General features: G+C 45.0%; 2 protein-coding genes across 3 annotated transcripts; one reads left to right on the top strand and one right to left on the bottom strand.

The window, feature by feature from the left end:
- Positions 1-311: 311 nt before the first annotated feature.
- LOC123408834 (pentatricopeptide repeat-containing protein At4g33990) lies at positions 312-2,618 on the bottom strand. The gene has a single exon (XM_045101876.1). The coding sequence runs from the start codon at positions 2,576-2,578 to the stop codon at positions 338-340; it is 2,241 nt and encodes a 746-aa protein (XP_044957811.1). The 5' UTR covers positions 2,579-2,618; the 3' UTR covers positions 312-337.
- Positions 2,619-12,042: 9,424 nt separating this feature from the next.
- LOC123412287 (disease resistance protein RGA5-like) lies at positions 12,043-19,748 on the top strand. Of its 2 annotated transcripts, XM_045105239.1 has the most exons (4): positions 12,043-12,538; positions 12,631-13,029; positions 17,363-19,320; positions 19,412-19,748. In XM_045105239.1, exons 1-4 carry the CDS (start codon positions 12,114-12,116, stop codon positions 19,435-19,437), a joined length of 2,808 nt encoding a protein of 935 aa, XP_044961174.1. In that variant the 5' UTR covers positions 12,043-12,113; the 3' UTR covers positions 19,438-19,748. The 2 variants fall into 2 exon arrangements, with proteins under 2 accessions (XP_044961174.1, XP_044961173.1); XM_045105238.1 differs by having other exon boundaries at positions 17,363-19,622.
- The last annotated feature ends 1,187 nt before the right edge of the window (positions 19,749-20,935 follow it).

Below are 20,935 nucleotides of genomic sequence, written 5' to 3'. Positions count from 1 at the left end.
AAGACATCACTCTTAACTTTTAAAAAGAGCTTTATAGTGAATATAGTACTGTTTTGTATAGAAGTTCCAACTATCTAAGGATGTAAAGAAACTTCAAGAATAGATGGGAGGAGTTTTGCTTAACTAAACAATTATATATGCTTTTTTACATCAGTAAACTAAAACTATTTCAGTTCAGTCCTAAATCTCTTGAGTACATGAATTCTGACATCATAATCGATCACTAGGTGCTTAGCTACAGAAAACATGCTGTGCGGACAAAAATATTATATTATACAGCAACAAAGCCTTCGGTCCCAAGCAAGTTGCGGTAGACTAAAAATATTATTATTGCATTTTACCAAAAATCCCCACAAGAACAATGCCCATGTTTAAAGTGGTGGAACCGATTTGAATCCCGGACAATGATCTCTCTGTCAGTTATTTTTGATATATATTTGGTGGCATTGTGGCAATCCCCACAAACGCGCAAATTCTTGTAAATATGGAGCGGAGTTCCTGAAGGGGTATTTATGATGCCAAAGGCAATAGCTAATCTCTCACTATGATTATTCAAGATGTGTTGCTTTTCATCCTCTTCTACATCTTGTAGGACAAAACTGTAGTCAGGAACATAACCTATAGTTCTCATCTTGGCCAACAGATTCTGCAGCTCTGCCTGGATCTCTTCATGTTGAGGGTGGGGTTCTGTCTGGTTGCCACTGTAAAATACATTCACTGATCTTTTCACCTCTATTGAACTCCATCCAGGGGTTTTCTGCAAATTTTGGTGTCTGACCAAAGACCTCACTTCGTCAACTCCATCCCATTTCCCAACCTTTGCATACATGTTTGACATCAGAACATAATATCCAACATTCTCTGGATCAAGTTCAAATAGGTTTTGTGAAGCCACTTTGCCCATTTCAACATTCCCATGAATCCTGCAAGCACCAAGCAGAGCGCCCCAAACAGCAGGATCAGGTTTAATTGGCATGCTGTGTATGAAATCAAAAGCCTCCTGTAGCTGACCAGCTCTGCCAAGCATATCTACCATGCACGCATAATGTTTTGCAATGGGGATAATGCCATATGTTATATGCATCATATCAAAGAAACTCCGGCCTTGGTCAACTAAGCCAGCATGACTACAGGCAGCCAACAGTGAAACAAATGTGACATGGTCAGGATTAATTCCTTCGTGCTGCATTCGTGAGAAGACACTGAGAGCCTTATCGGCATGCCCATGAACTCCAAGGCCAGCCATGATGGCATTCCAGGGACCTGTACTCCTTTTATGCATTTTTTCGAAGAAAAGCATTGCGTCCGCCAGCTTCCCACATTTAGCATACAAGTCTACCATACAAGTTCCAACATACACATCCAGATTGAATCCAGTCTTAACAGACAGAGCATGCATTCGCATGCCCTGCTGCAAGGCACCAAGTTGTGAGTATGCAGGCAAAACACTGACAATTGTCCCTTGAATAGGCTTCAGACCCTCATGCTTCTGCATATGACTATATGCCTCAATTGCCTCGTTGGCAAGTCCATTCTGCATATACCCCGTGATCAAGGTGTTCCAGGACACGGCATCCCGAACTGGCATGATATCAAACATCCTCTGGGCGGCCTCAATCTTTGATAGCTTGGCATACATATCAACCATAGCATTTCCTGCAATTATGTCACCCACATCCCACCCCCGCCTCGTCACATGACAGTGCACTGACTTCCCACCACGCTCATCTCCACACTGTGCGACAGCAGACGCCAAACTCACAAGTGTCAGCACGTCAGGGGAAATCCCGCTGTCCCTCATACCACGAAGCATCTTGACCGCAGCAGCGACCTGCCCACCCTGCTCATACCCTGAGATGATCGAATTCCACGTCACCAGATCGCGGCGCTCCATTCCATCAAACACCCGCCGAGCCTCGTCCAGCATCCCGAGCTTTCCATACACATCGACCATCGCATTGCACACGAAGAGCTCCTTGTCCAGCCCGTGCTTCACCGCGTACACGTGCATGACCAGCGCAAGCACCCAGTCCCCCAGCAGCGCGCACATCGGCAGCACGCTCGAGACGGTCACCGTGTCGCCGGCGACGCCCTCCCCCGCCATCCGCCCGAACAGGCGCACCGCCTCGGCCGCGCGGGCGTTGCGGCACAGCCCGGACAGCATCGCATTCCACGCGGGCAGGTCCCGCTCGGGCATTTCGTCGAACACCCTGTAGGCCTCCGAGACGCGGCCGAAGCGGAGGTAGGCGTGCACGAGGGAGCCGGACGCGAAGACGCACGGGCGGAGGAGGCCGAGCCGGAGCGCGCAGGCGTGGAGCTGCGCGGCGGAGGCGTGGCCCGGAGCCGCGCGGACGAGCGGCGGGAAGGTGAAGGCGTCGGGGCGGAAGGGGTGCGCGCGGCGCAGGATGTGGCGGAGGAGCGGGAGGGCGAGGCGAGGGAGGGCGGCGCGGGAGAAGGCGGCGATGAGGGTGTTGGCGAGGAGGAGCGGCGGCACCTGGAGCTGCGGGTCGAGGTTGCGGAGTTGGCCGGAGGTGACCAGCACCGCCTGGACGCCACGCGGCAACGCCGGCGCTGGCATTGGTGTTGGTGTTCCGGGGGCGGCCGCGCGCGCGGCGCTGGCGTTGGTGTTGCTATGCAAAATTGAACACAAAAATAAGGCGGCTGTTGCTAATAAGTCAGATGTTAACTGCTCAAAATAAACGCCCCATCTGCCGTACGATTCACGGGAATAAGTCGCTGAAATCTGTATATAGACATATACTCCCTCCGTTTTAAAATATAAGACCTTTTAAAAATTACACTACAAGACTACATACGGAGCAAAATAAGTGAACCTACATTCTAAAATATGTCTATATACATCCGTCTGTAGTTCATAATACAATATCTAAAAGGTCTTATATTTATGAATAGAGAGAGTATTAGAGTAAAAAACATACCCGCTTCGTTCCTAAATACTCCCTCTGTACCATAATATTTGTTGTTGGGGGAGAACTAATATAATTCTCCCCAACAACAAGTATTTAGGAACAGAGGGAGTATAGGTCTTTTTAGAGTTTTTACTAGAAAACAACATACGGATGTATATAGACATATATTAGATTATACGTACACTCATTTTATTCCGTATGTAGTCTTTTAGTGAAATCCCTAAAAAGATTTATATTTAGGAACGGATGGAGTACATGTCAACATATCGACAGTTCTCACACATGGCTATATATGCTGCAACCATTCGAGGTCACATGCCAACATAGCTCGCGTTACGTAGCTACCGCCGCCTTCCGTGTCGACAGCATGTCATATGGGTCACACCCTAGTCCTGCAGTTCACATAGTGTCTTAGGGTAATGTTTGGTTTGAGCCCCAATTTGCTTCCCTCGTGGAAAAGTCTTTGTCATTCGTTTCATCACCACATCTCAAATACTCTCTCTGTCAATTTGCAAAAACGTCCTGTATTATAAGACGAAGGGAGTATGAGACAAGAGAAGCCGAACCAATAGGGAAGAAGAAAGATGTTGAAACCCTTCCCATCACACGAGGTGTGGTTGTTGCAGGCTAAAGGCCATCATGGCAGCATCGAAGATGTGATCGCCGCATGTGATGTCCTTGCGGCTAAGGAGGTGGACGGTTTGTCCGACACTGCAACAGATCGATGTGCAGCTAATTGCAACATGACCGGTGTTGTTGTTGGACTAGAACATGACCAATGTTGTAGCAATTGGTAGGTGTGTCAATAGGCCTCACGACGTGACGCTGAGCTGCTCGATCACACCGTCCTAGGACCATTACCATTAATTCGTATTCAGCGTGTGTCCTGCGCGTGCAGTCGGCCTTTGTAACATCAGCATGTTCCCTCAACCCGGTCCAGAATTTGTATCAACAAAAAAGAATGATGGTTCCTTGCAAAATTGCATGTCCACTTGCAATGCCGAACGTCTGGCTTTGCAACGTCGTTAGTTGGTCTTGCACCGTCGTGTGGTTTTGTAGCCCGACGGTCAATCTTTTGCAACAAAAAAGAAACTTGTCTGACCTCATAGTATTGCGTGTTCGGTTTACAATGGGCATCTAGCTTGCAACAGTGTCAGTCTTACAACGTCACGTGGTGTTGCAACACGCATGTTCGGCTTTTGTTGCTGCAAAAGAAAAAAGAACCGGTTTGCATTGCAACATTGTGTGTCCAACTTGCAATATCGTCGGTCGGCCTTGCAGCGTCACATGGTGTTGCAAGATGTCGGTCTAACTTTGTTAGCAGCAAAAAGAAAAATTGGTCGGCCTTGCAACATCTTGCAATGTCAAGGGTCTAGCTTGCACTTACATTGCCCATCCTTGCAACGCTGCTTGGTTTTGCAACACGGCGGCATCACTCGATCTGTTTATAACATATATAGTCCATGTCGCACGCGGTAGGTTTAAAAGATGACTAATGTTGCGTTAGCGTTGCAAACACTCGGCGGGTCTGCAACGTGACCCATGTTGCGCTCCGTAGGTTGCAACATGACCCATGTTGAATGTGACACACCATTTGCTACATAATCCATGTTGCACTTGGTAGGTTTACAACATGACCCATGTGCACTCGCGTTGCAAATTCTTATAGTATGGGTGGCCCTCTTCCTCGCGGTGTCGGGGGTAACACATGGCGCCCGCTGGGGTTCGCCGCCACCGCCGGCGCCATGGCCCGCCGACCACATACAGTGCCACATCTAGAGGAGAGGGGGAGCGGGATCGCCAACGACGAGAAATTGAGCGGTGGATTTGGGATTTGAGGCGACGCGCGCATAGGGTTTTGACCCGTATCAACCACAAACCTTTACATATACTACGGGGGAGGGGCGATTTGCGGGCCACTGTCAAAATATTTATGGGCCGGGCGACTATACGGGCTCCCATATGGCCCAAATTACGAACCAAACATGTATAGTCACCGGATTTTTATAGTTTGCCCCATTTTAAGGGGTCTACTAGAAATGCTCTTATAGCCCTGGCCCTTAAACCCCGGATAAGGGCCGAGAAAACCTTGATTTAAATGCTGAAATTAACTCGGATGAAACACAACCTGCAAACCCGAGCGGTAAAAGAGAATAGCCCTCGAGATCCTCGCTGCACCACCCGTCCTTGGCGTGTAGCTTGCCCGCTCGCTCGTGCACGCTCGCGTGCGCAGCTCTAGCTCGTGTGTCGGCGTTGCACACTGCTTGCCGCACGCCGTTGTGAAAAATTGGACGGAACACTCTCAAGCTGATTGGGATTGAGGCGAGGAAACGTAAAGAGAAGATCAGACTTTATCGGAGTCGAAAAAAACGATGGCTGGAGCCGTCTGGTACGAACGGCGGCATGCATGGAGAGCCAAGAATTTTGGTCACTTTGTGGCCTATATACTAGTACCCTCCAAACGATATTAGGAGATGTGGGAGGCTCGCATTTTCGGGTGTCTGTAAAATGTTTACGGTTAATTGAATTTTTATAGGTCTGCTTTAAGCATAAAATTGATCTTAAACTATAAACCCGCCGGAATATAAAATTGATTTGAAACTATAAACCCGTCGGAATTTTACTTCTACAGTGAGGTGCTCTTATAACACAGTAATAAAGTAATTAACGAGGTAGATAGTCAGGACGAGACTGTAGAAAGATTCCACGCTTTATATCTTCAGCATTAAGCAGCACATGTGTCCCTGTCTGGACTGTTGGAACGACGCGATGGGTGGTGGGTGGCTCGGGTAAATGCAGACTTGCAGATTAACGCGTGGGAGGTTGGGTTGGGTTGAGTTAATTGCAGGACATTATCATACTTGGACACCATGTAACCGATTGGTATCAATAGTTATTTTTTTTACGTGTCAGTACCATCTCGTAGCCTAATTGTTGCAATACGATCTGACAGCCGTATAACACGTACTGACCATGTATCTGACGTAACGGGCCCGCATGGCAGTCTCCACGGCTGCTTACTCGTACCGGCTCGGTCACTCTGTGGTAGCTAGTCGAACCGGACCAACATTGTCGAACCTGGTCGAACCGGACGAAGCTTTGCTCGAACCCTAGGTTTGCTCTTCCCCTCTCCCTCTCTGTGCGGCTCGCCGACGATGACCACGGCGACTCCCGGCGACGATGATGTTGCGGGCGGGTACGGAGATCTCCCCGGCCTCGGGGTAGATGACCACGTAGGTCTGGCTGTGGAGGATGGCGGCTCCTCCGGCGATGACGAGGATTTGGAGGAGGAGGCACCGGTGTCCATGGAGCACAGGGTCAAGATGGCAGAGATCTGGGTGGCCAACCCTAGAAGTAGCCATCACTGTACCAGTGGTGCTGGTGGGGGCGTGATGTAAGTGCCTCTACTCTATCCCTCTCTTTGCTTCTCTGAATTTATTTCTAAATGTTACATTTCTGAACCTATATGCAGTTTGAATGATGATGTTTGGGAACTGAGGATTCACTTTGATTCTCAGCCAAACCTTGATATGAAGCTATGTAGCTCAGATGTTACATTTCTGAACCTATATGCAGTGTTGCAAACACAAGGTTTTTATTTGTCAGATGAGTTATACCACATGAGGAATTTAGGAATAGGAGAGGACAGAGAGCAGGGCTTAGATTTGATTGACACAAACATGAAACTGCAGGAACTAAAAAAGGAATATAAGCACAATTTAGTTCTCAACTTGCTAGTGAGGGCAACAACAATTTATTTAGCAGCAAGCGCACCAACTGAACAGGATAAATTAGCACCAATAGTTTATCAACCACCTGTTCTTTATGATCTTAGTGAGCCTGCAGTTCTTTCTGTTGATCCACAAGGTGTAGTTCAGCCTACTGCCTTTTGCACCCAAGAGAGCATAAACTTCAGAAAGGACAATCAGGATTTTATGATGGAGGAAGAGCCATTGTTTGAACAGTCACATAATAGTAGTGATGCATATGAAAGTGAGAACAATTCTGATAACAGCTCACACTTAGGAGAGGATGAAGAAGATGTAGATCAATCAGAAGAGTCAGATGAAAATTCAGATGAGGAACTATTACATTATGAGGGTGACACTGATGTTGAAGATTTGTTTGAGCAGGAAGATGAGGATGTTTTTGGAAGAGAAGAGCCTCCAATGCAAAAATCTCCAAAAAGGAGGAAGAAACTTCAAGTTAGGAAAGGACCCACTACTAGGTCACATTCTAGTGTGTTAGAGGAGGTGATACCTGATTTCATTCCTTCAGCAGATGAAGAAGATGATTGGTTGTTGTTTGAGGATGATGATGATGGACATGAGCCACCCTCATTTGTGCTACCTAGAGGGAGGAAGAGTAGGGCCAAGAAAAGGAAAGCAAGGATCTGGTACAATGACATACTTGAACATCCACATCAGCAGTTATGTTTGTACATGTGCTTTAAGGATCAACATCAATTCAGAGAAGCTTTGTTGAGCTTGCACATCACACAGGCCAGAGACTTTAGGTATCACAGAAACTCAGACCAAAGGATCATTGCTTGTTGTAAGCAAGATCATTGCCAGTTTTGCATTGTTGCTGCAGTTATCAAAGGGGAGAAGACCTTTGCTATTAAGAAAATGAGGCTGGAGCACACTTGCCCTACCATCACAGAGAAATCAAGGATTAGTGCAAAGTGGCTTGCAAAGAACTATGAGTCATTGTTCAAGTCTGATCCCACCACTAGCATAAACACTTTGATGGATAACCGTAGGGAGAATTATGGTGTTGATGTGGGAAGGCACATGGCCTATAGGGCCAAAAACCTTGCTGTAAAAGCTGTGCTAGGAGAGCACAAGAAGCAGTATCCTAGACTTAGGGATTATGCTCAGATCATCATGGATACAAACCCTGGTAGTAGAGTTGTAGTCACAACAGTAACTTCTCAACCTACTACAAAAATACCACATCCAGCACCAAGGTTTCATGCTATGTTCTTCTGCATCAATGGAGCAAGGGAGGGATTTCTGAATGGATGTAGACCATTCATTGGTTAGTCATTGTTTTATTGTGCATAAGTAATTTTAATTGTTTAGCAATGCTTTATAGACTTAAATTGTTCTTTGCTTTCCATGAACAGGTGTTGATGGATGCTTCATTAAGCTGACAACTGGTGCTCAAATCCTTGCTGCCACTGCAAGAGATGGCAATAACAATATTTTCCCACTTGCATTTGCTATAGTTGGACAAGAGGACACAACTAATTGGTGTTGGTTTCTGCACCAATTGAAGATATGTCTAGGAGGTGAAATTGGGAAATTTGGTCCTTATACTATCATGTCTGATAGACAGAAGGTATGTGCTTTGAAACTGAATTAAATTTAGCATTTCTATTAAGGTATGTGCTAAGTTTAGGATGCTATGTGATCAGGGGCTGCTAAATGCAGTAAATCAAGTATTCCCAAACTGCCATCAAAGGTTTTGCCTTAGACACCTCTATGCAAATTTCCAGAATGCTGGTTTTAGGGGGGAAGATCTTAAGAAATGCATGGATAATGCAAGCTATGCTTACAACCAACACAAGTTTAACATTGCCATGAATGATCTAAAAAATGAGAGTGAGGAAGCTTGGAAGTGGCTGACTGGAATACCTAAGCACACATGGGCTAGGCATGCTTTTGACACTAACTGCAAGACAGACTTAGTTGTTAACAACCTGTCAGAGGTGTTCAACAATTATATCCTAGATTTCAGGAACAAACCTATTAGGACTATGATTGATGGTATTAAGGACAAGCAGATGGTGAGGTGGCATAGGAATAGAGAGAAAGGAAAGGCAGCTCTGTGGGAGATTACACCACATTATGCTGAGAAGCTAGAGGTGGAAAAGGAAAGGGCTAGATACTGCAAACCTATCCAAGCTGGTGTTAATCTATGGCAAGTGAGTAGTGGGCAGCAAACACATGTTGTAAACTTGGAACTTCATACATGTGGATGCAGAAAGTGGGACCTGTCTGGCATACCTTGCAACCATGCAATATCAACAATAAACAAGGCAAAAAGATTTCCAGAGGAATATGTGTCCAAATTCTTTAAAAAACAATTCTACCTTGCTTCTTATGAGCCAATGATATATCCTTTTCCTGGTGAACATGATTGGACAAGGACAAGTGGAGCAGACATAGAGCCACCCAAATTTCATGTTAAGAAGGGAAGAAAGAAGGAGAAGAGAATAAAGGGAAAATTTGAGGTTCCAAAACCAAAGGACAGTTCAAGAATGGCCACTATAACATGCAGCAACTGTGGGCTCCAAGGCCACAGATACACCGACTGCAGAAAAGAGTTGAGAGCAGAGTTGGCTCTGAGGAAAAACAAGCATGTGGTAAGCATATTTTCATGTGTTCATTTGCTTTGCAACTGTTATGTTCATGTGTTCATTCCATTATTACAGGCTAGAGCTGCAACATCACAACCTACAGCTGCAAGACCAAGGAGGGAACCAAGATCACAGCATCCCCCTGCAAGATCTACCAGAAGATCAACAAGTAATGCCAGTGTTCATAGGCCTTTCAGTACCCCAAGATCAGCTCCTGGAGGTTCATCAGCTGGTCCTGCCACTAGATTTGCTGCTGGAGCTTCATCATCAGCTCATGGAGGTTCATCAGCTGGTCCTACACCAAGAAACCATTCTAGGTGGATGGCATTTTTTACTGCCAGTGGTAACCAAGACTAATGATGTGTATTCAGAGTACTTTATGGTTGTATGATCAGTACTAAATGATGTGTTATAAGTGATAAGTAGTAAGTTGTAGAGAACTCAAGTTCTATGATGTGTATTCAGAGTACTTTATGGTTGTATGATCAGTACTAAATGATGTGTTATAAGTGATAAGTAGTAAGTTGTAGAGAACTCAAGTTCTATGATGTGTATTAACTGCATTTGCTGGTGTATGATCAGTACTAAGTAGGAAATTAAGAGCTCATCTATCAATGCAACAAATAAGATATTTCACATAATACAACATACTAGGGTTGAACAAAGATCAACTCACTTAAGCATACATAATCCAGAGATTCTTGCATTACAACATTGGTACAAAAGGGCAGCACATTACAGCATAGTGCACATTACAAACATAGCATAGTGGAGTTCAACATGCATTAAAGAACATAGTGCAGTTCAACATTACAACATGCATTAAAGAACATAGCATAGTGGACTTCATCTTCATCTGATCAGCTCATCCATCCAAAATGTCACTGATCATCTTCAACTTCTCTTCGTTCTTCTCCAATGTCTTCAACTGATCAGCAATCTCAAGCTTCAGCTCATCCCTGCGTTTAATGAGATTCTGAATTCCTTTCTTCAGACCATCAATGTGAAGGTTGAGAACCACAATGTCATCATTAAGTTTGTCCTCAGATTTTGTCAGTTTATCAACCTGAACCTTTAAATTGTAGTTCTCTTCACTTAACTTCTCCTTCTCCTTCAAATGATTTGCCTTCTGGGTCCTAATGACCCTGCCTTGAGATTCTGCAAGGTTCATAAGCACTGAATACTTCCCTTTAACTTCCATTATCTCTGCCTCTTTCTTATCAATCTCAGACTGCATGACAGACACATCAGAACTAGAGCTCTCTGCACCATGGGCATTCACCTTCATATAGCTCAAATCCATGACCCTCTCCTGCTGGGTACTGAGTAGTTGATTCACATCTTCTACTAGTTTGTCATAGTTTGCATCAAGATTTCTTTTCTCCTCTATCAGGTGGTGAATTTTTAGTGAATTCTCCAAATTATCATCCCTCCTACCACTCCTATTGTCTTCCAACATTTCCCAAAGTTTCAACAATGCATTTTGCATTGTGGGAGGCCACTCTTGGTCTACCCACCCAACAAAACCACAGTTTTGAGGTGGCTGCAATACAAAAAACACATGTAAGAAAATAGTAGCAATTGGAACTAAGCTGCATCTTTAGCAGTCCTGACCACTACTGACCCCCTTTTTAAATAACAGCAATTTAGAAGTACTGACCACTACTTCCACTAGTTCCACTACTAGTAAAAAATACCAGCAGTTCCAACTAAGCCAGAGTATTTGACCTAAGCTCCATGTTTAGAATCAATAAAAAATACCAGCAATTGTAGAAGTACTTCCAACTAAGCCAGAGTATTTGACCTAAGCTCCATGTTTAGAATCAATAAAAAATACCAGCAATTGTAGAAGTACTTCCAACTAAGCCCATTTGTAATAAACAATGACTATGCTTGGATCAGGAGCAATGACACATAACAAAAACAATTAACTATGCTGCATCTAACTAAGCTGCATCTAACAATGACTATAGTGGGATCAGGAACAGTATCAACAATATCAGCAATAAACAAACTCCATATAACATGATTGGCTGAGCAATACCAGCAGGTACAAAAAACTAAACCAACTTCATGCATCTTACCGGCTGAGCACAAACCAAAAACCTCCTGCCTGTCTCAAATCCTTCGAATGCTACGCGACGCTCAGGCGGCAGTCCATGCTCCAAGCAAACATCCAGGGCAGAGTTCTCGATGCCCATGTAGTCTTCGTCGTCGATGCTAGCAGGGATCTAAAGAAATAACCAAAAAACAGAAATAAATCCCCAAAAAACAGAAGCACTAAACCTAACCCTAGCTCTAAAATTACCCGGTACATCATGCCGTCGGAGGAGGAGCTGATGTCCAGGCTCGATAGCTCGTTGCTACTTTCACCCTTATAAACCATGGCGCGCCGGAGGTGGTGTCGGCCGACGGAGAACTCCGGCCGACGAGGTTCGGCGACGAGAGGGGGTCAGACTCCAGGAGAGAAGAAGGGGGAATGAGGGGAACGGCTCGGTCGACCAGGATGGGCCACGAGCGAGCCTAAACCCCGACCGAACCGGTTCGTCAAGACTGCCATGCGGGCCCGTTACGTCAGATACATGGTCAGTACATGTTATACGACTGTCAGATCGTATTGCAACAATTAGGCTACGAGATGGTACTGACACGTAAAAAAAATGACTATTGGTACCAATCGGTTACATGGTGCCCAAGTGTGGTAGTGCCCTCCAATTAACTCGGTTGGGTTGGGTTGTATGGTCAGGATATTTCCCCCCGTGCTCTCCACTGCCATCGCCATCTGCAAGCCCAAATCAACACACACACACAGAGCAACAATGGCGGAAGTTCTGGTGAGCGCATCCACAGGGGCAATGGGTTCCCTCCTGCGGAAGCTGGGAGCTATGTTGACGGATGAATACAAGCTTCTCAAGAATGTCCGTGAGGACATCAAGTTCCTCAAGGACGAGCTGGAGGTCATGTGTGCGTTCCTCCTCAAGATGTCAGATGTGGAGGAACCCGAGGAACCAACAAAGCTGCGCGTGACGGCCGTGCGGGAGATGTCCTACAAGATCGAGGACAACATCGACAAGTTCATGGTCCTCGTGGAGCACGAGTCCTCCTCTTCCGAGGCTCATGGCCTCACCAAGCTCATGGACAAATGCAAGAACTTGCTGCCGGACATCAAGACCCGCCGCAAGATCGCTAAGGAGGTCAAAGACATCAAGAAAGAAATCAAGGATGTCAGCGACAGATTCTTAAGGTACTATCAGATCTTGTTTTACAGTATTATTATTAGTATAGTACCATCAGATTTGTGACTAAGCAGATGCTTCCGAATTTTTGCCACTCAAGGTACAAGATCGACGAGTCCTCTACCTCTGTGCCTGCAAAAGACAGGGTCGACCCTCGACTTCGTGCAGTGTACAAAGATGCCGCGGAGCTTGTTGGAATTGATGGACCAAAAGATGAACTTGTCAGGTGGCTGAATGAGGAAGAGGGCCAATCACTTAAATTTGTCTCTATTGTTGGATCTGGAGGGTTGGGCAAGACCACACTCGCCAACCAGATCCGGCTCAACCTTGGAGCGACCTTCGACTGTGGGGCTTTTGTCTCGATTTCACGCAAGCCTGACATGAAGGCGATATTAAGATCTATATTATCACAAATCACCAAGAAAGACCATGCTTACTCTAATTTAGATGATATACGACTCATCATGGACAAGATTCGAGAATTCCTCCAAGACAGCAGGTACATATGTGAGATCTACTTTACAAAGTAACATTGCTTAATTAGCTCATGTATATATAATCCGTTGCCTAGAATTTAGCTAATGAAGATTGCTTTGTGTGATTTACATTCGTCCTTAACTTTTATGACTGCGTTTAAAATTTGAAGTCATTGTTTTTTGCAACTCATGTCGGTCTGTTCACTATAAGATATAGCTAAAATCTAAATGCCGATTTCTGGCACCACACATTTTCTAATTGATTGCCACAGGTTTGTCAAACTTACGACTATGTTCTATTTATTAAATAATTGTGACATGGCGCCAGTAAAAACAGTAAAGTACATGCAATTCCTTTTTCTTAAAAAGGGAAATATATTTTTGTCACGAAGATACCAATTACATCCAGCCTTTGCACCTACAAGATGTCGCCAAGACATCCATAATGCACACAGCCAAAGAAAAAAAATGAAAGCAAATGAAAAAAAGGACCAACCATAGCGATCAACTCCTCCCAATAGCAGTACTCATACCACCACAAAATACAACATCTAGAAACCATAACAGTTTTCCAAAAGCAAAGCCTTCAAGAAGGGAACGGTGCACAAGCACCGTCGTTGCCCGATCAAAGATCTTAGGTTTTCACCCTGGAGAAAGTCCGTGCTCCCAAAACAATACCTTCAACAAGGTAATTGCCACGCACAACCAATGAAGGCTAGACCTTGGGTTTTCATCCTAAAAGTCACGACTGGCCACCCCGAGGAGTACCACTGAAGATGAAATCCTCCATTGTTGCCGCCCCACAAATCATTGTCGCTCCTAGGATTCATCTAACACCTGGTTGTCTCCATCGCCTCCAAGACTTCGTTCGTGTAACTAATCCTTCGATCTCGGCTATCATGACCTTCTGCACTGTTGTCTTCACCATGAAATCGAGAAGCCGACATGTCTCAAGGTGTCATCAGTCAACAGAGCTTCACGCCACGCCCTTAGAACCTCATAGGCTGATATGGACGTACACGACCAGAACTAACCGATCCAGATATCCTGAGCAAATTCGCTGACGGCCGTTCCGGAACACGTCGATGGCCAGATCGAGGTGGCCAGATCGAGGATGACCAATCAAGTAGGACATTGTCGTGATGCAAGAAAGCACAAGGACCACAACCGGGACTAGATGACGGATCATGAGAGCCGCGAAACCAGCCACAAACCGTCCGACCACCTCCGGCGGAGGAGGAAATCACCACCACCATAATCCTCGTGATGCGTAACAAAACCGGGAAACCTCCACGAACCGTCGGCACAACCGATGATAGAAAGCAGTTCGTGATGGCAGCAGCCCGCCTTTGTCAGGATCGAGCCCACGCGGCCACCTCCTGCCTTCCCCGTCGACTACAACAGGCGTCCTCACACTTCCCGGTCGCCGCTGCCCGCCATCACCGCCCCAAAGGACCCAGATCAGGCCGCCGCAGCCTCAGATCCCGGACAGGACAGCAGAGGAGGTCCGCCGCCGCCGCACCACCGGGCCTTTGCCCGGCGACGTTGCCGGCGTAGGCGGAGGGAGGGGAGGCGCGGTAGTTCGGGGGGGAGGCCAGTGGTGGCCGCCCGGTACGGCCCGGCGGCCGCCGCACGGGGCTGGGAGTTTTTTTTTTGTTTGTACAAGACAAATATGCACAACATGACTGCGAATATATCTACTTTCTTCGTTTCATAATATAAAAACGTTTTTTTACACTAATATCTTCATTATGGGACAGAGGGAGTATATTCTAAGGCCCCGTTTGGTTCCAAATACGTCACCAACTTATAAGTTGAAAAGTGCAAAAAATGACTTATTTTGCCAAACAGACCCAACTTATAAGTCACCCCAACTTATAAGTCATAAGTTGCTCCACCCCAACTTAAAACTTATAAGTCACCCACTTTTGTGTAGTCCCACCACCTTTTCAATGCAAAAAGTGACTTATTTTACCTAACAAACCCAACTTATAAGTCATTGGTTTTAAGTCACCTAACTTATTGAAACCAAACAGGACCTAAGGACCCAAAGCACTTGCATGTGTGCAGACCACTGTCACCTGATATGCATTACATTGGGTTTGTGATTAGCCACTTTAAGAATATAGGGTCTCTAGAGGCTATAAACCTACGGTTATCAGCATTATAATCGTGAATGGATATCAAATATCCGTTGAAGAATCTATATCCATATCGCAAAAAGAGAAAAGGGAAGAATTAATAGAGCAATTAAACATGGTCAGATCGGACCATCTTGACTAGCTTAACATAATGATAACCGTAGCCTTTTCTGCTTTCGTAGCAATTTGCATGCAGAATTGAGGCGCATACCACTCAATATGTGGTCCTACGAATCGTGAGGAAATAACTTGTTACAAAAAAAAAAACAACAAAAAAAAGCTATTGGCAGTGGCAAATCATTGTACTTGCCAGTCGCAACAGCTGCCTTGACTCGGTCCGAGCATCTCATCAACGAATTCATAATTTTTCCTCTTTGTTGTTAAATCTTGCTATTTTTGTTTGCTTCCTATTGCAATGTTTTTTCCTTATATTGCAATCAAATTGTATATAAAAGCAAGTCCAATGCGTCGATGCGGTTTTTGTCCGTTTGGGTCGGCCGAGCGGACGAACGTGTTCGACTTTACCTTCGGGTGTGTGGGTGCGTCCAACATAGCCGACCCATTAGTCGGCATGGGCGTTTAAAAAAACTTAAAAAGCATAAAATAATTATACATAAATAAAAATGCATATTAGAGCCGGTCAAAATCCACATAATTAAATAGTATAAAACTTTAATAAAAAAACAGCCGCCCTAGCCGACAGCCCTAGACATCATCCTCGTCATCGGAGCGGGCGAAGTCGAAGCATGCTGCGGGAAGTCTGCACTTCTCCTTCTCGAGCTCCTGCTCCAATGTGTGGTCCTTCCACGCCATGAGGTAGGCTGCCGCCTACTCCTCCGTAACGCCCAGCAAAACGGGCGGCATGTTCACCTACTCCCGGGCGACGCGCTACTACTAGTAGACGCTGGTGGGCGCGGGTGCTGCCGGCACGAGTGCGGGCGGTGACGATGGGGCCGGTGGTGGTAGCGAGTAGACGTTGTCGCTAGTGGCCGACACCTAAATCACGCCCTCGAGGCTAGGCCACCTGGAGTCCTCGCGTAGAGATGCCTTGATGGCGCTGGGTCGCCACCTCTAATGCCTCGAGGAACACTGCTTGACCACCGCCTGCGGCGGTGGAGGGCGGGCGTCGAGATGGACGGCGTCACGGCAGCGACATCGTGTTTGGTGGCGAACCAGATGTCCAAGTTAATTAGGGAAGTCTGGTGTGTAGGCGGGGTCGTGGTGCTACTCCGGCATGAGGAGAGCACACCAGGCCCGGATCTCGTTAGCATGCGCACGCTCGGACTGCGGTAGCTGACACTGGAACGCAGTGAGGGTCGAGGTGCCAGCCATGGAGGAGGTTCATGTCTGGCCACGGCAGCGGGACGCGGTATTCCCGACGGTACTATTCGTGGTGCACCGGGATGTACTCGCAGTCCCATGGCGCTGCCGCCCTCTTGTCTCGCGGAGCCGACACCAATGCGAACCCCTTCGTCGATGGCCTCACCGGCACTTGCGATGAGTCGGCCTTGTGGTGGTGCTTCCCCTTGGCCTTGCCTTTGCCGAAGAAGCCCATGACAGCTAGGGTTTTATGTCCTGAGCGAAGGAGCAGATGTGGACTGGATTATAGGAGGAGAAGTGAATGAGGTCGGCGCCGCCGCACGCTTGCAATTAAAAAGGATGCTGTCATGCGGGTCCGGGGTAGATGGGCAGCATTGACTACAACCATGGTGGAAGTTGGATGGCCGACATGCAGGCTCGAGACAGACACCGAGTGGACGCGCAACACGTCCGTCTCGTGTTCGTGTGGATGCAAATAGACGCAAATTTGGGCTGGAAATGCGTTCACACGGACACCGAGCGGATGTGATTTAGGTTTTGTCCGCGCGTTGGTCCGGCGTTTTTGTCCGTTTAGACCCAAACGGACACGCGCGGTTCAAATGTGTCGACGCATTAGAGTTTCTTATACCTAGTACTCTGTGTGGAGTTGTTATCTTCGAGTTTCTTCCCCATTTTTAGCTGTGTATTATTGTTAGATGCTCTCAGGATTTCACTTATTGTACAAGTATGTTTTAGATGATGACATCTTTATTGATGTTGGACAATTACATCAAGGTGTATTATATCTAGGATGCACACAGATGTGGCATTATATCAGGATTTCACGTTACTTGATAGGTATTACTATAAATATCTAATGAGCTGTAATGCGTATGTTCATAAAACTGTGTTGCAGGTACTTTATCATAATTGATGATATATGGGAGTTAGGAACATGGGAAACTCTGAAATGTGCATTTGTCAAGAATACATTGGGCAGCAGAATAATTATCACCACACGTATAGTTGATGTTGCCAAATCTTGTTCTCCTTCTAGTGACGATCTTGTGTATGAGATGAAACCACTCAGTGAGGCTGACTCAAAGAAATTGTTTTTCAAGAGGATATTTGGTTGTGAAGAAAGCTGTCCTGATAGCTTGAAAGAAGCTGCCAATGATATTTTGAAGAAATGCCGTGGTCTACCTCTGGCCATCAATGCCATTTCTAGCTTGTTGGCCACAACAAGGGAAACAAAAGAAGAGTGGGATCAGGTGCGACATTCAATACGCTCTTCAAAGGCCAAAAGTGATATAATAGAGACCATGAATTACATATTATCTCTTAGTTATTTTGATCTTCCCCACCACCTAAGAAGCTGCTTACTGTACTTGGCTCTGTTTCCCGAAGATGAAATGATTGAAAGGCAGCGGCTGGTGCGCAGATGGATTTCTGAAGGCTTTATTCATGGAGAAAATGGACAAGATCTCATGGAATTAGGAGAGGAATATTTTCATCAGCTTGTGAACAGAAGTCTAATACAGCCTGACGACATAGGGTATGACGGCAAGGCAGAGTATTGCCGAGTCCATGACACCATCCTTGATTTCCTAATTGACAAATCCTCCCAAGAGAACATGTGTACTGTCCTAAAGAAACAATGCAAGCCTAATGGCATAGTTCGTCGGCTCTCTTTAAAGGGAAATGAGGATGAAGAAATCGTGGAGCAATTGGATTTGTCACACGCTCGGTCAATCAGTGCTTTTGGGGATATCAAGCTATTGCCTTCGCTTGGGAGGTCAAAATGCTTGCGCGTGCTAGACTTGCAACACTGCGATCAGTTGAAAAATCATCATATCAAGGATATTGAAAGACGACTCTATCAGCTGAGATACTTGGATATCTCTTTTACCGAAATCACGGAGCTACCCAGGCAAATTGGAGAGTTACTGTATCTAGAGACGCTAGTTACATCCTTTAGATTAAGTGAGCTTCCTGAAAGCACAACTCGGCTACTTGGACTGACACGTTTGTTTGTTCACCCCTGTTGTAAGCTTCCAGATGGGTTGCGAAACTTGATAAACTTGCAAGAGCTTGATTGCGTTGATGCCTTGCAGTGGAAGCTTGTGGAAGAGCTCGGTAAACTAACAAACCTGAGAAAGCTGAGGATTAGATTGGACACTGATGGGATAGAAGGCGACAAATTAGAACAGTCCAAGGAAAAGCTGGTGTCCTCTCTCTGTAAACTGGACAAATGCGGCCTCCGTTCCCTGAGTATTGATTATAAAGTGGGAAAAAAGGACGGAGAAGAGCCGTTCCTCCCTGCTTTGGGTTGTATCCAGGAGGTTTGTGTATATGGAAAAGATATCAGCCGGATTAGCAGATGGCTCGCGTCACTTCCCAACCTGCACACGTTATCTTTCATCGGTCGGAAGATAGAGCAGCAGGATATTGAGATGGTTGGATTGATACCCAATCTGATCGAATTGTCACTGTGTTTCAGAGAGGACGCTGGGCGGCTCATCATCAGTCGTGAAGGGTTTCAACAGTTGCAGAGTTTTAATCTTTCCGGTACTGGTGTGGGACTTTTAATGTTTGAACCGGGGGCTATGCCGAGGCTCAACGAGCTTGGACTATATAACTTCAATGAGCGATCTGCTGCGGTCGATTTCGACTTTGGCATCCAACGCCTCTCCAGCCTTGCTCGCCTCACTGTCAGCATATATTGCATTGGCTGGACGGCGGCAGAAGTGAAGGCTTCGGAGGATGCTTTCAAGAGCATGGCCGAGGCGAACCCCAGCCGTCCAATACTGAAGATGACAAGACTTAATCCGCAGTATATGTTACGAGAGGAGCAAATAGATATGGCAGGCTCAGGTACTACTAACAAGTTTGTACTTTTGTATTGGTGAGCAGTAGATCAAAAGATGTACATATGCTTCATTCTTTTTCTGGTAATCCATTTCAGCTAGAACGCAAGCCGTGAAGTCTTAGATGCCTAAACCGAGATGCACCTTTGGTTATGGAGCCCAAGTCACTCTGTTGTGGATGCTGCAACAAATAAAGCTCCACATTTCTATTCGGCCTACCTCTTTGTCTCAAAGCTGGTGTACTCTTGTGGTTTGTGTTGCACAACTGATACTTTTGTATATGTCTGGAAGTATCACGAATTAGTGAAACTAGTCGTCAACCTGTGCATCTGCACGGGCTAGTCAGCTTCGGAACAAATGAAGATATTGATGCTTATTGGATACATATATATTTACATAATTAAAGTATAGAAAAAATAAAATTTATCGTTTAAATATTACGATTGAAACCAATTAACATTCGCTTAATGTATAGCAAAATGTCTGAAAATGGCTGGTTGGGAGAAGTACATCAGTAAATCATACGCAAAATTTAGAAAAGTAATCCAACTTACACTATATTTATGTGTGATGGTGGTAAATTCAGAGAATAAATGCATTATCCTTTATGGTTGGTAAATAACATAAATATCTTAAAACGAATTTCACCATCTCGACTATTATGTGAACTATTGCGATATCCAATGTGTTGCAGGAGGCTTAACTTAGTTTTCATTGTTTTTACATAGCCTTATTAGGTGGAAAATGAACAGATTTTTGTTATACACAAATAGTAGAGAAACATAAAATGGTTTGTAGAGCAAGAAAACTGAAAGATGCGACACAAAACGAACATAATTTATTAGTAGCCATTGGAACATATAAAAACATCAAAGAAACAGTTGACCTACTATAAAATAATTGAGCCATAGGTTGAAAATATTTGATCACGTGGTTTTAAAGACACGCACCTCATTTATTTTGGTTTTTGTTTGCATTGAGAAAGAGCGACGATAACCTAATTAAACTGTACTATGATGACAACATGTTTACCAAAATCTATGAATTATTTGACATGGAAAAGTAGAATCGCCACCATATTAAATCATCAGATGATTCAAAATGTTCATTTGTGTAATATCTACATTATTTGAAATATACGCAAAATGGTTTACAAAAAGGCAAAAAATACATGAGCTTATATACGAACAGAATTATGGAGAACTACACACCCATAGATTCCATATGTCCATAGTTTATACAATCTAATGATTTTTAAACATTTAAATAATATTTGGAAAAATATTAGGCAATTGTACTAATTAGACTCTTAAAAAATTCATGTTGTTATCATCAAATAAAACACTCTCAAATGGCATTGACATAAAAAAATGTAATAGCAACATTACAAAGCATTTTTTCTAACGAAATAGTATAAACACTTCTGGCATTGGCGACAATGAATTGGTAAGTTACATAAACTAATTGTCTTTTAGTAAACACATGGTCATAACAATTGGTAAAAAAGATCTCTGCATTTGTCTTTTAGTACAACCAAACCTGAAATAAAGTAGAAGCTAATGGAACAATTTTAATTCAAAGAACATAGGTACACGTAGTTGCCTTTTTGAACTCGAAAGGAG

The sequence above is a fragment of the Hordeum vulgare genome, chromosome 7H, assembly GCF_904849725.1.
Source record: "Hordeum vulgare subsp. vulgare chromosome 7H, MorexV3_pseudomolecules_assembly, whole genome shotgun sequence".
NCBI lineage: Eukaryota > Viridiplantae > Streptophyta > Magnoliopsida > Poales > Poaceae > Hordeum > Hordeum vulgare.
The sequence above is the reverse complement of the archived record's forward strand: the minus strand, read 5'-3'. Positions and strand labels throughout refer to the sequence as shown.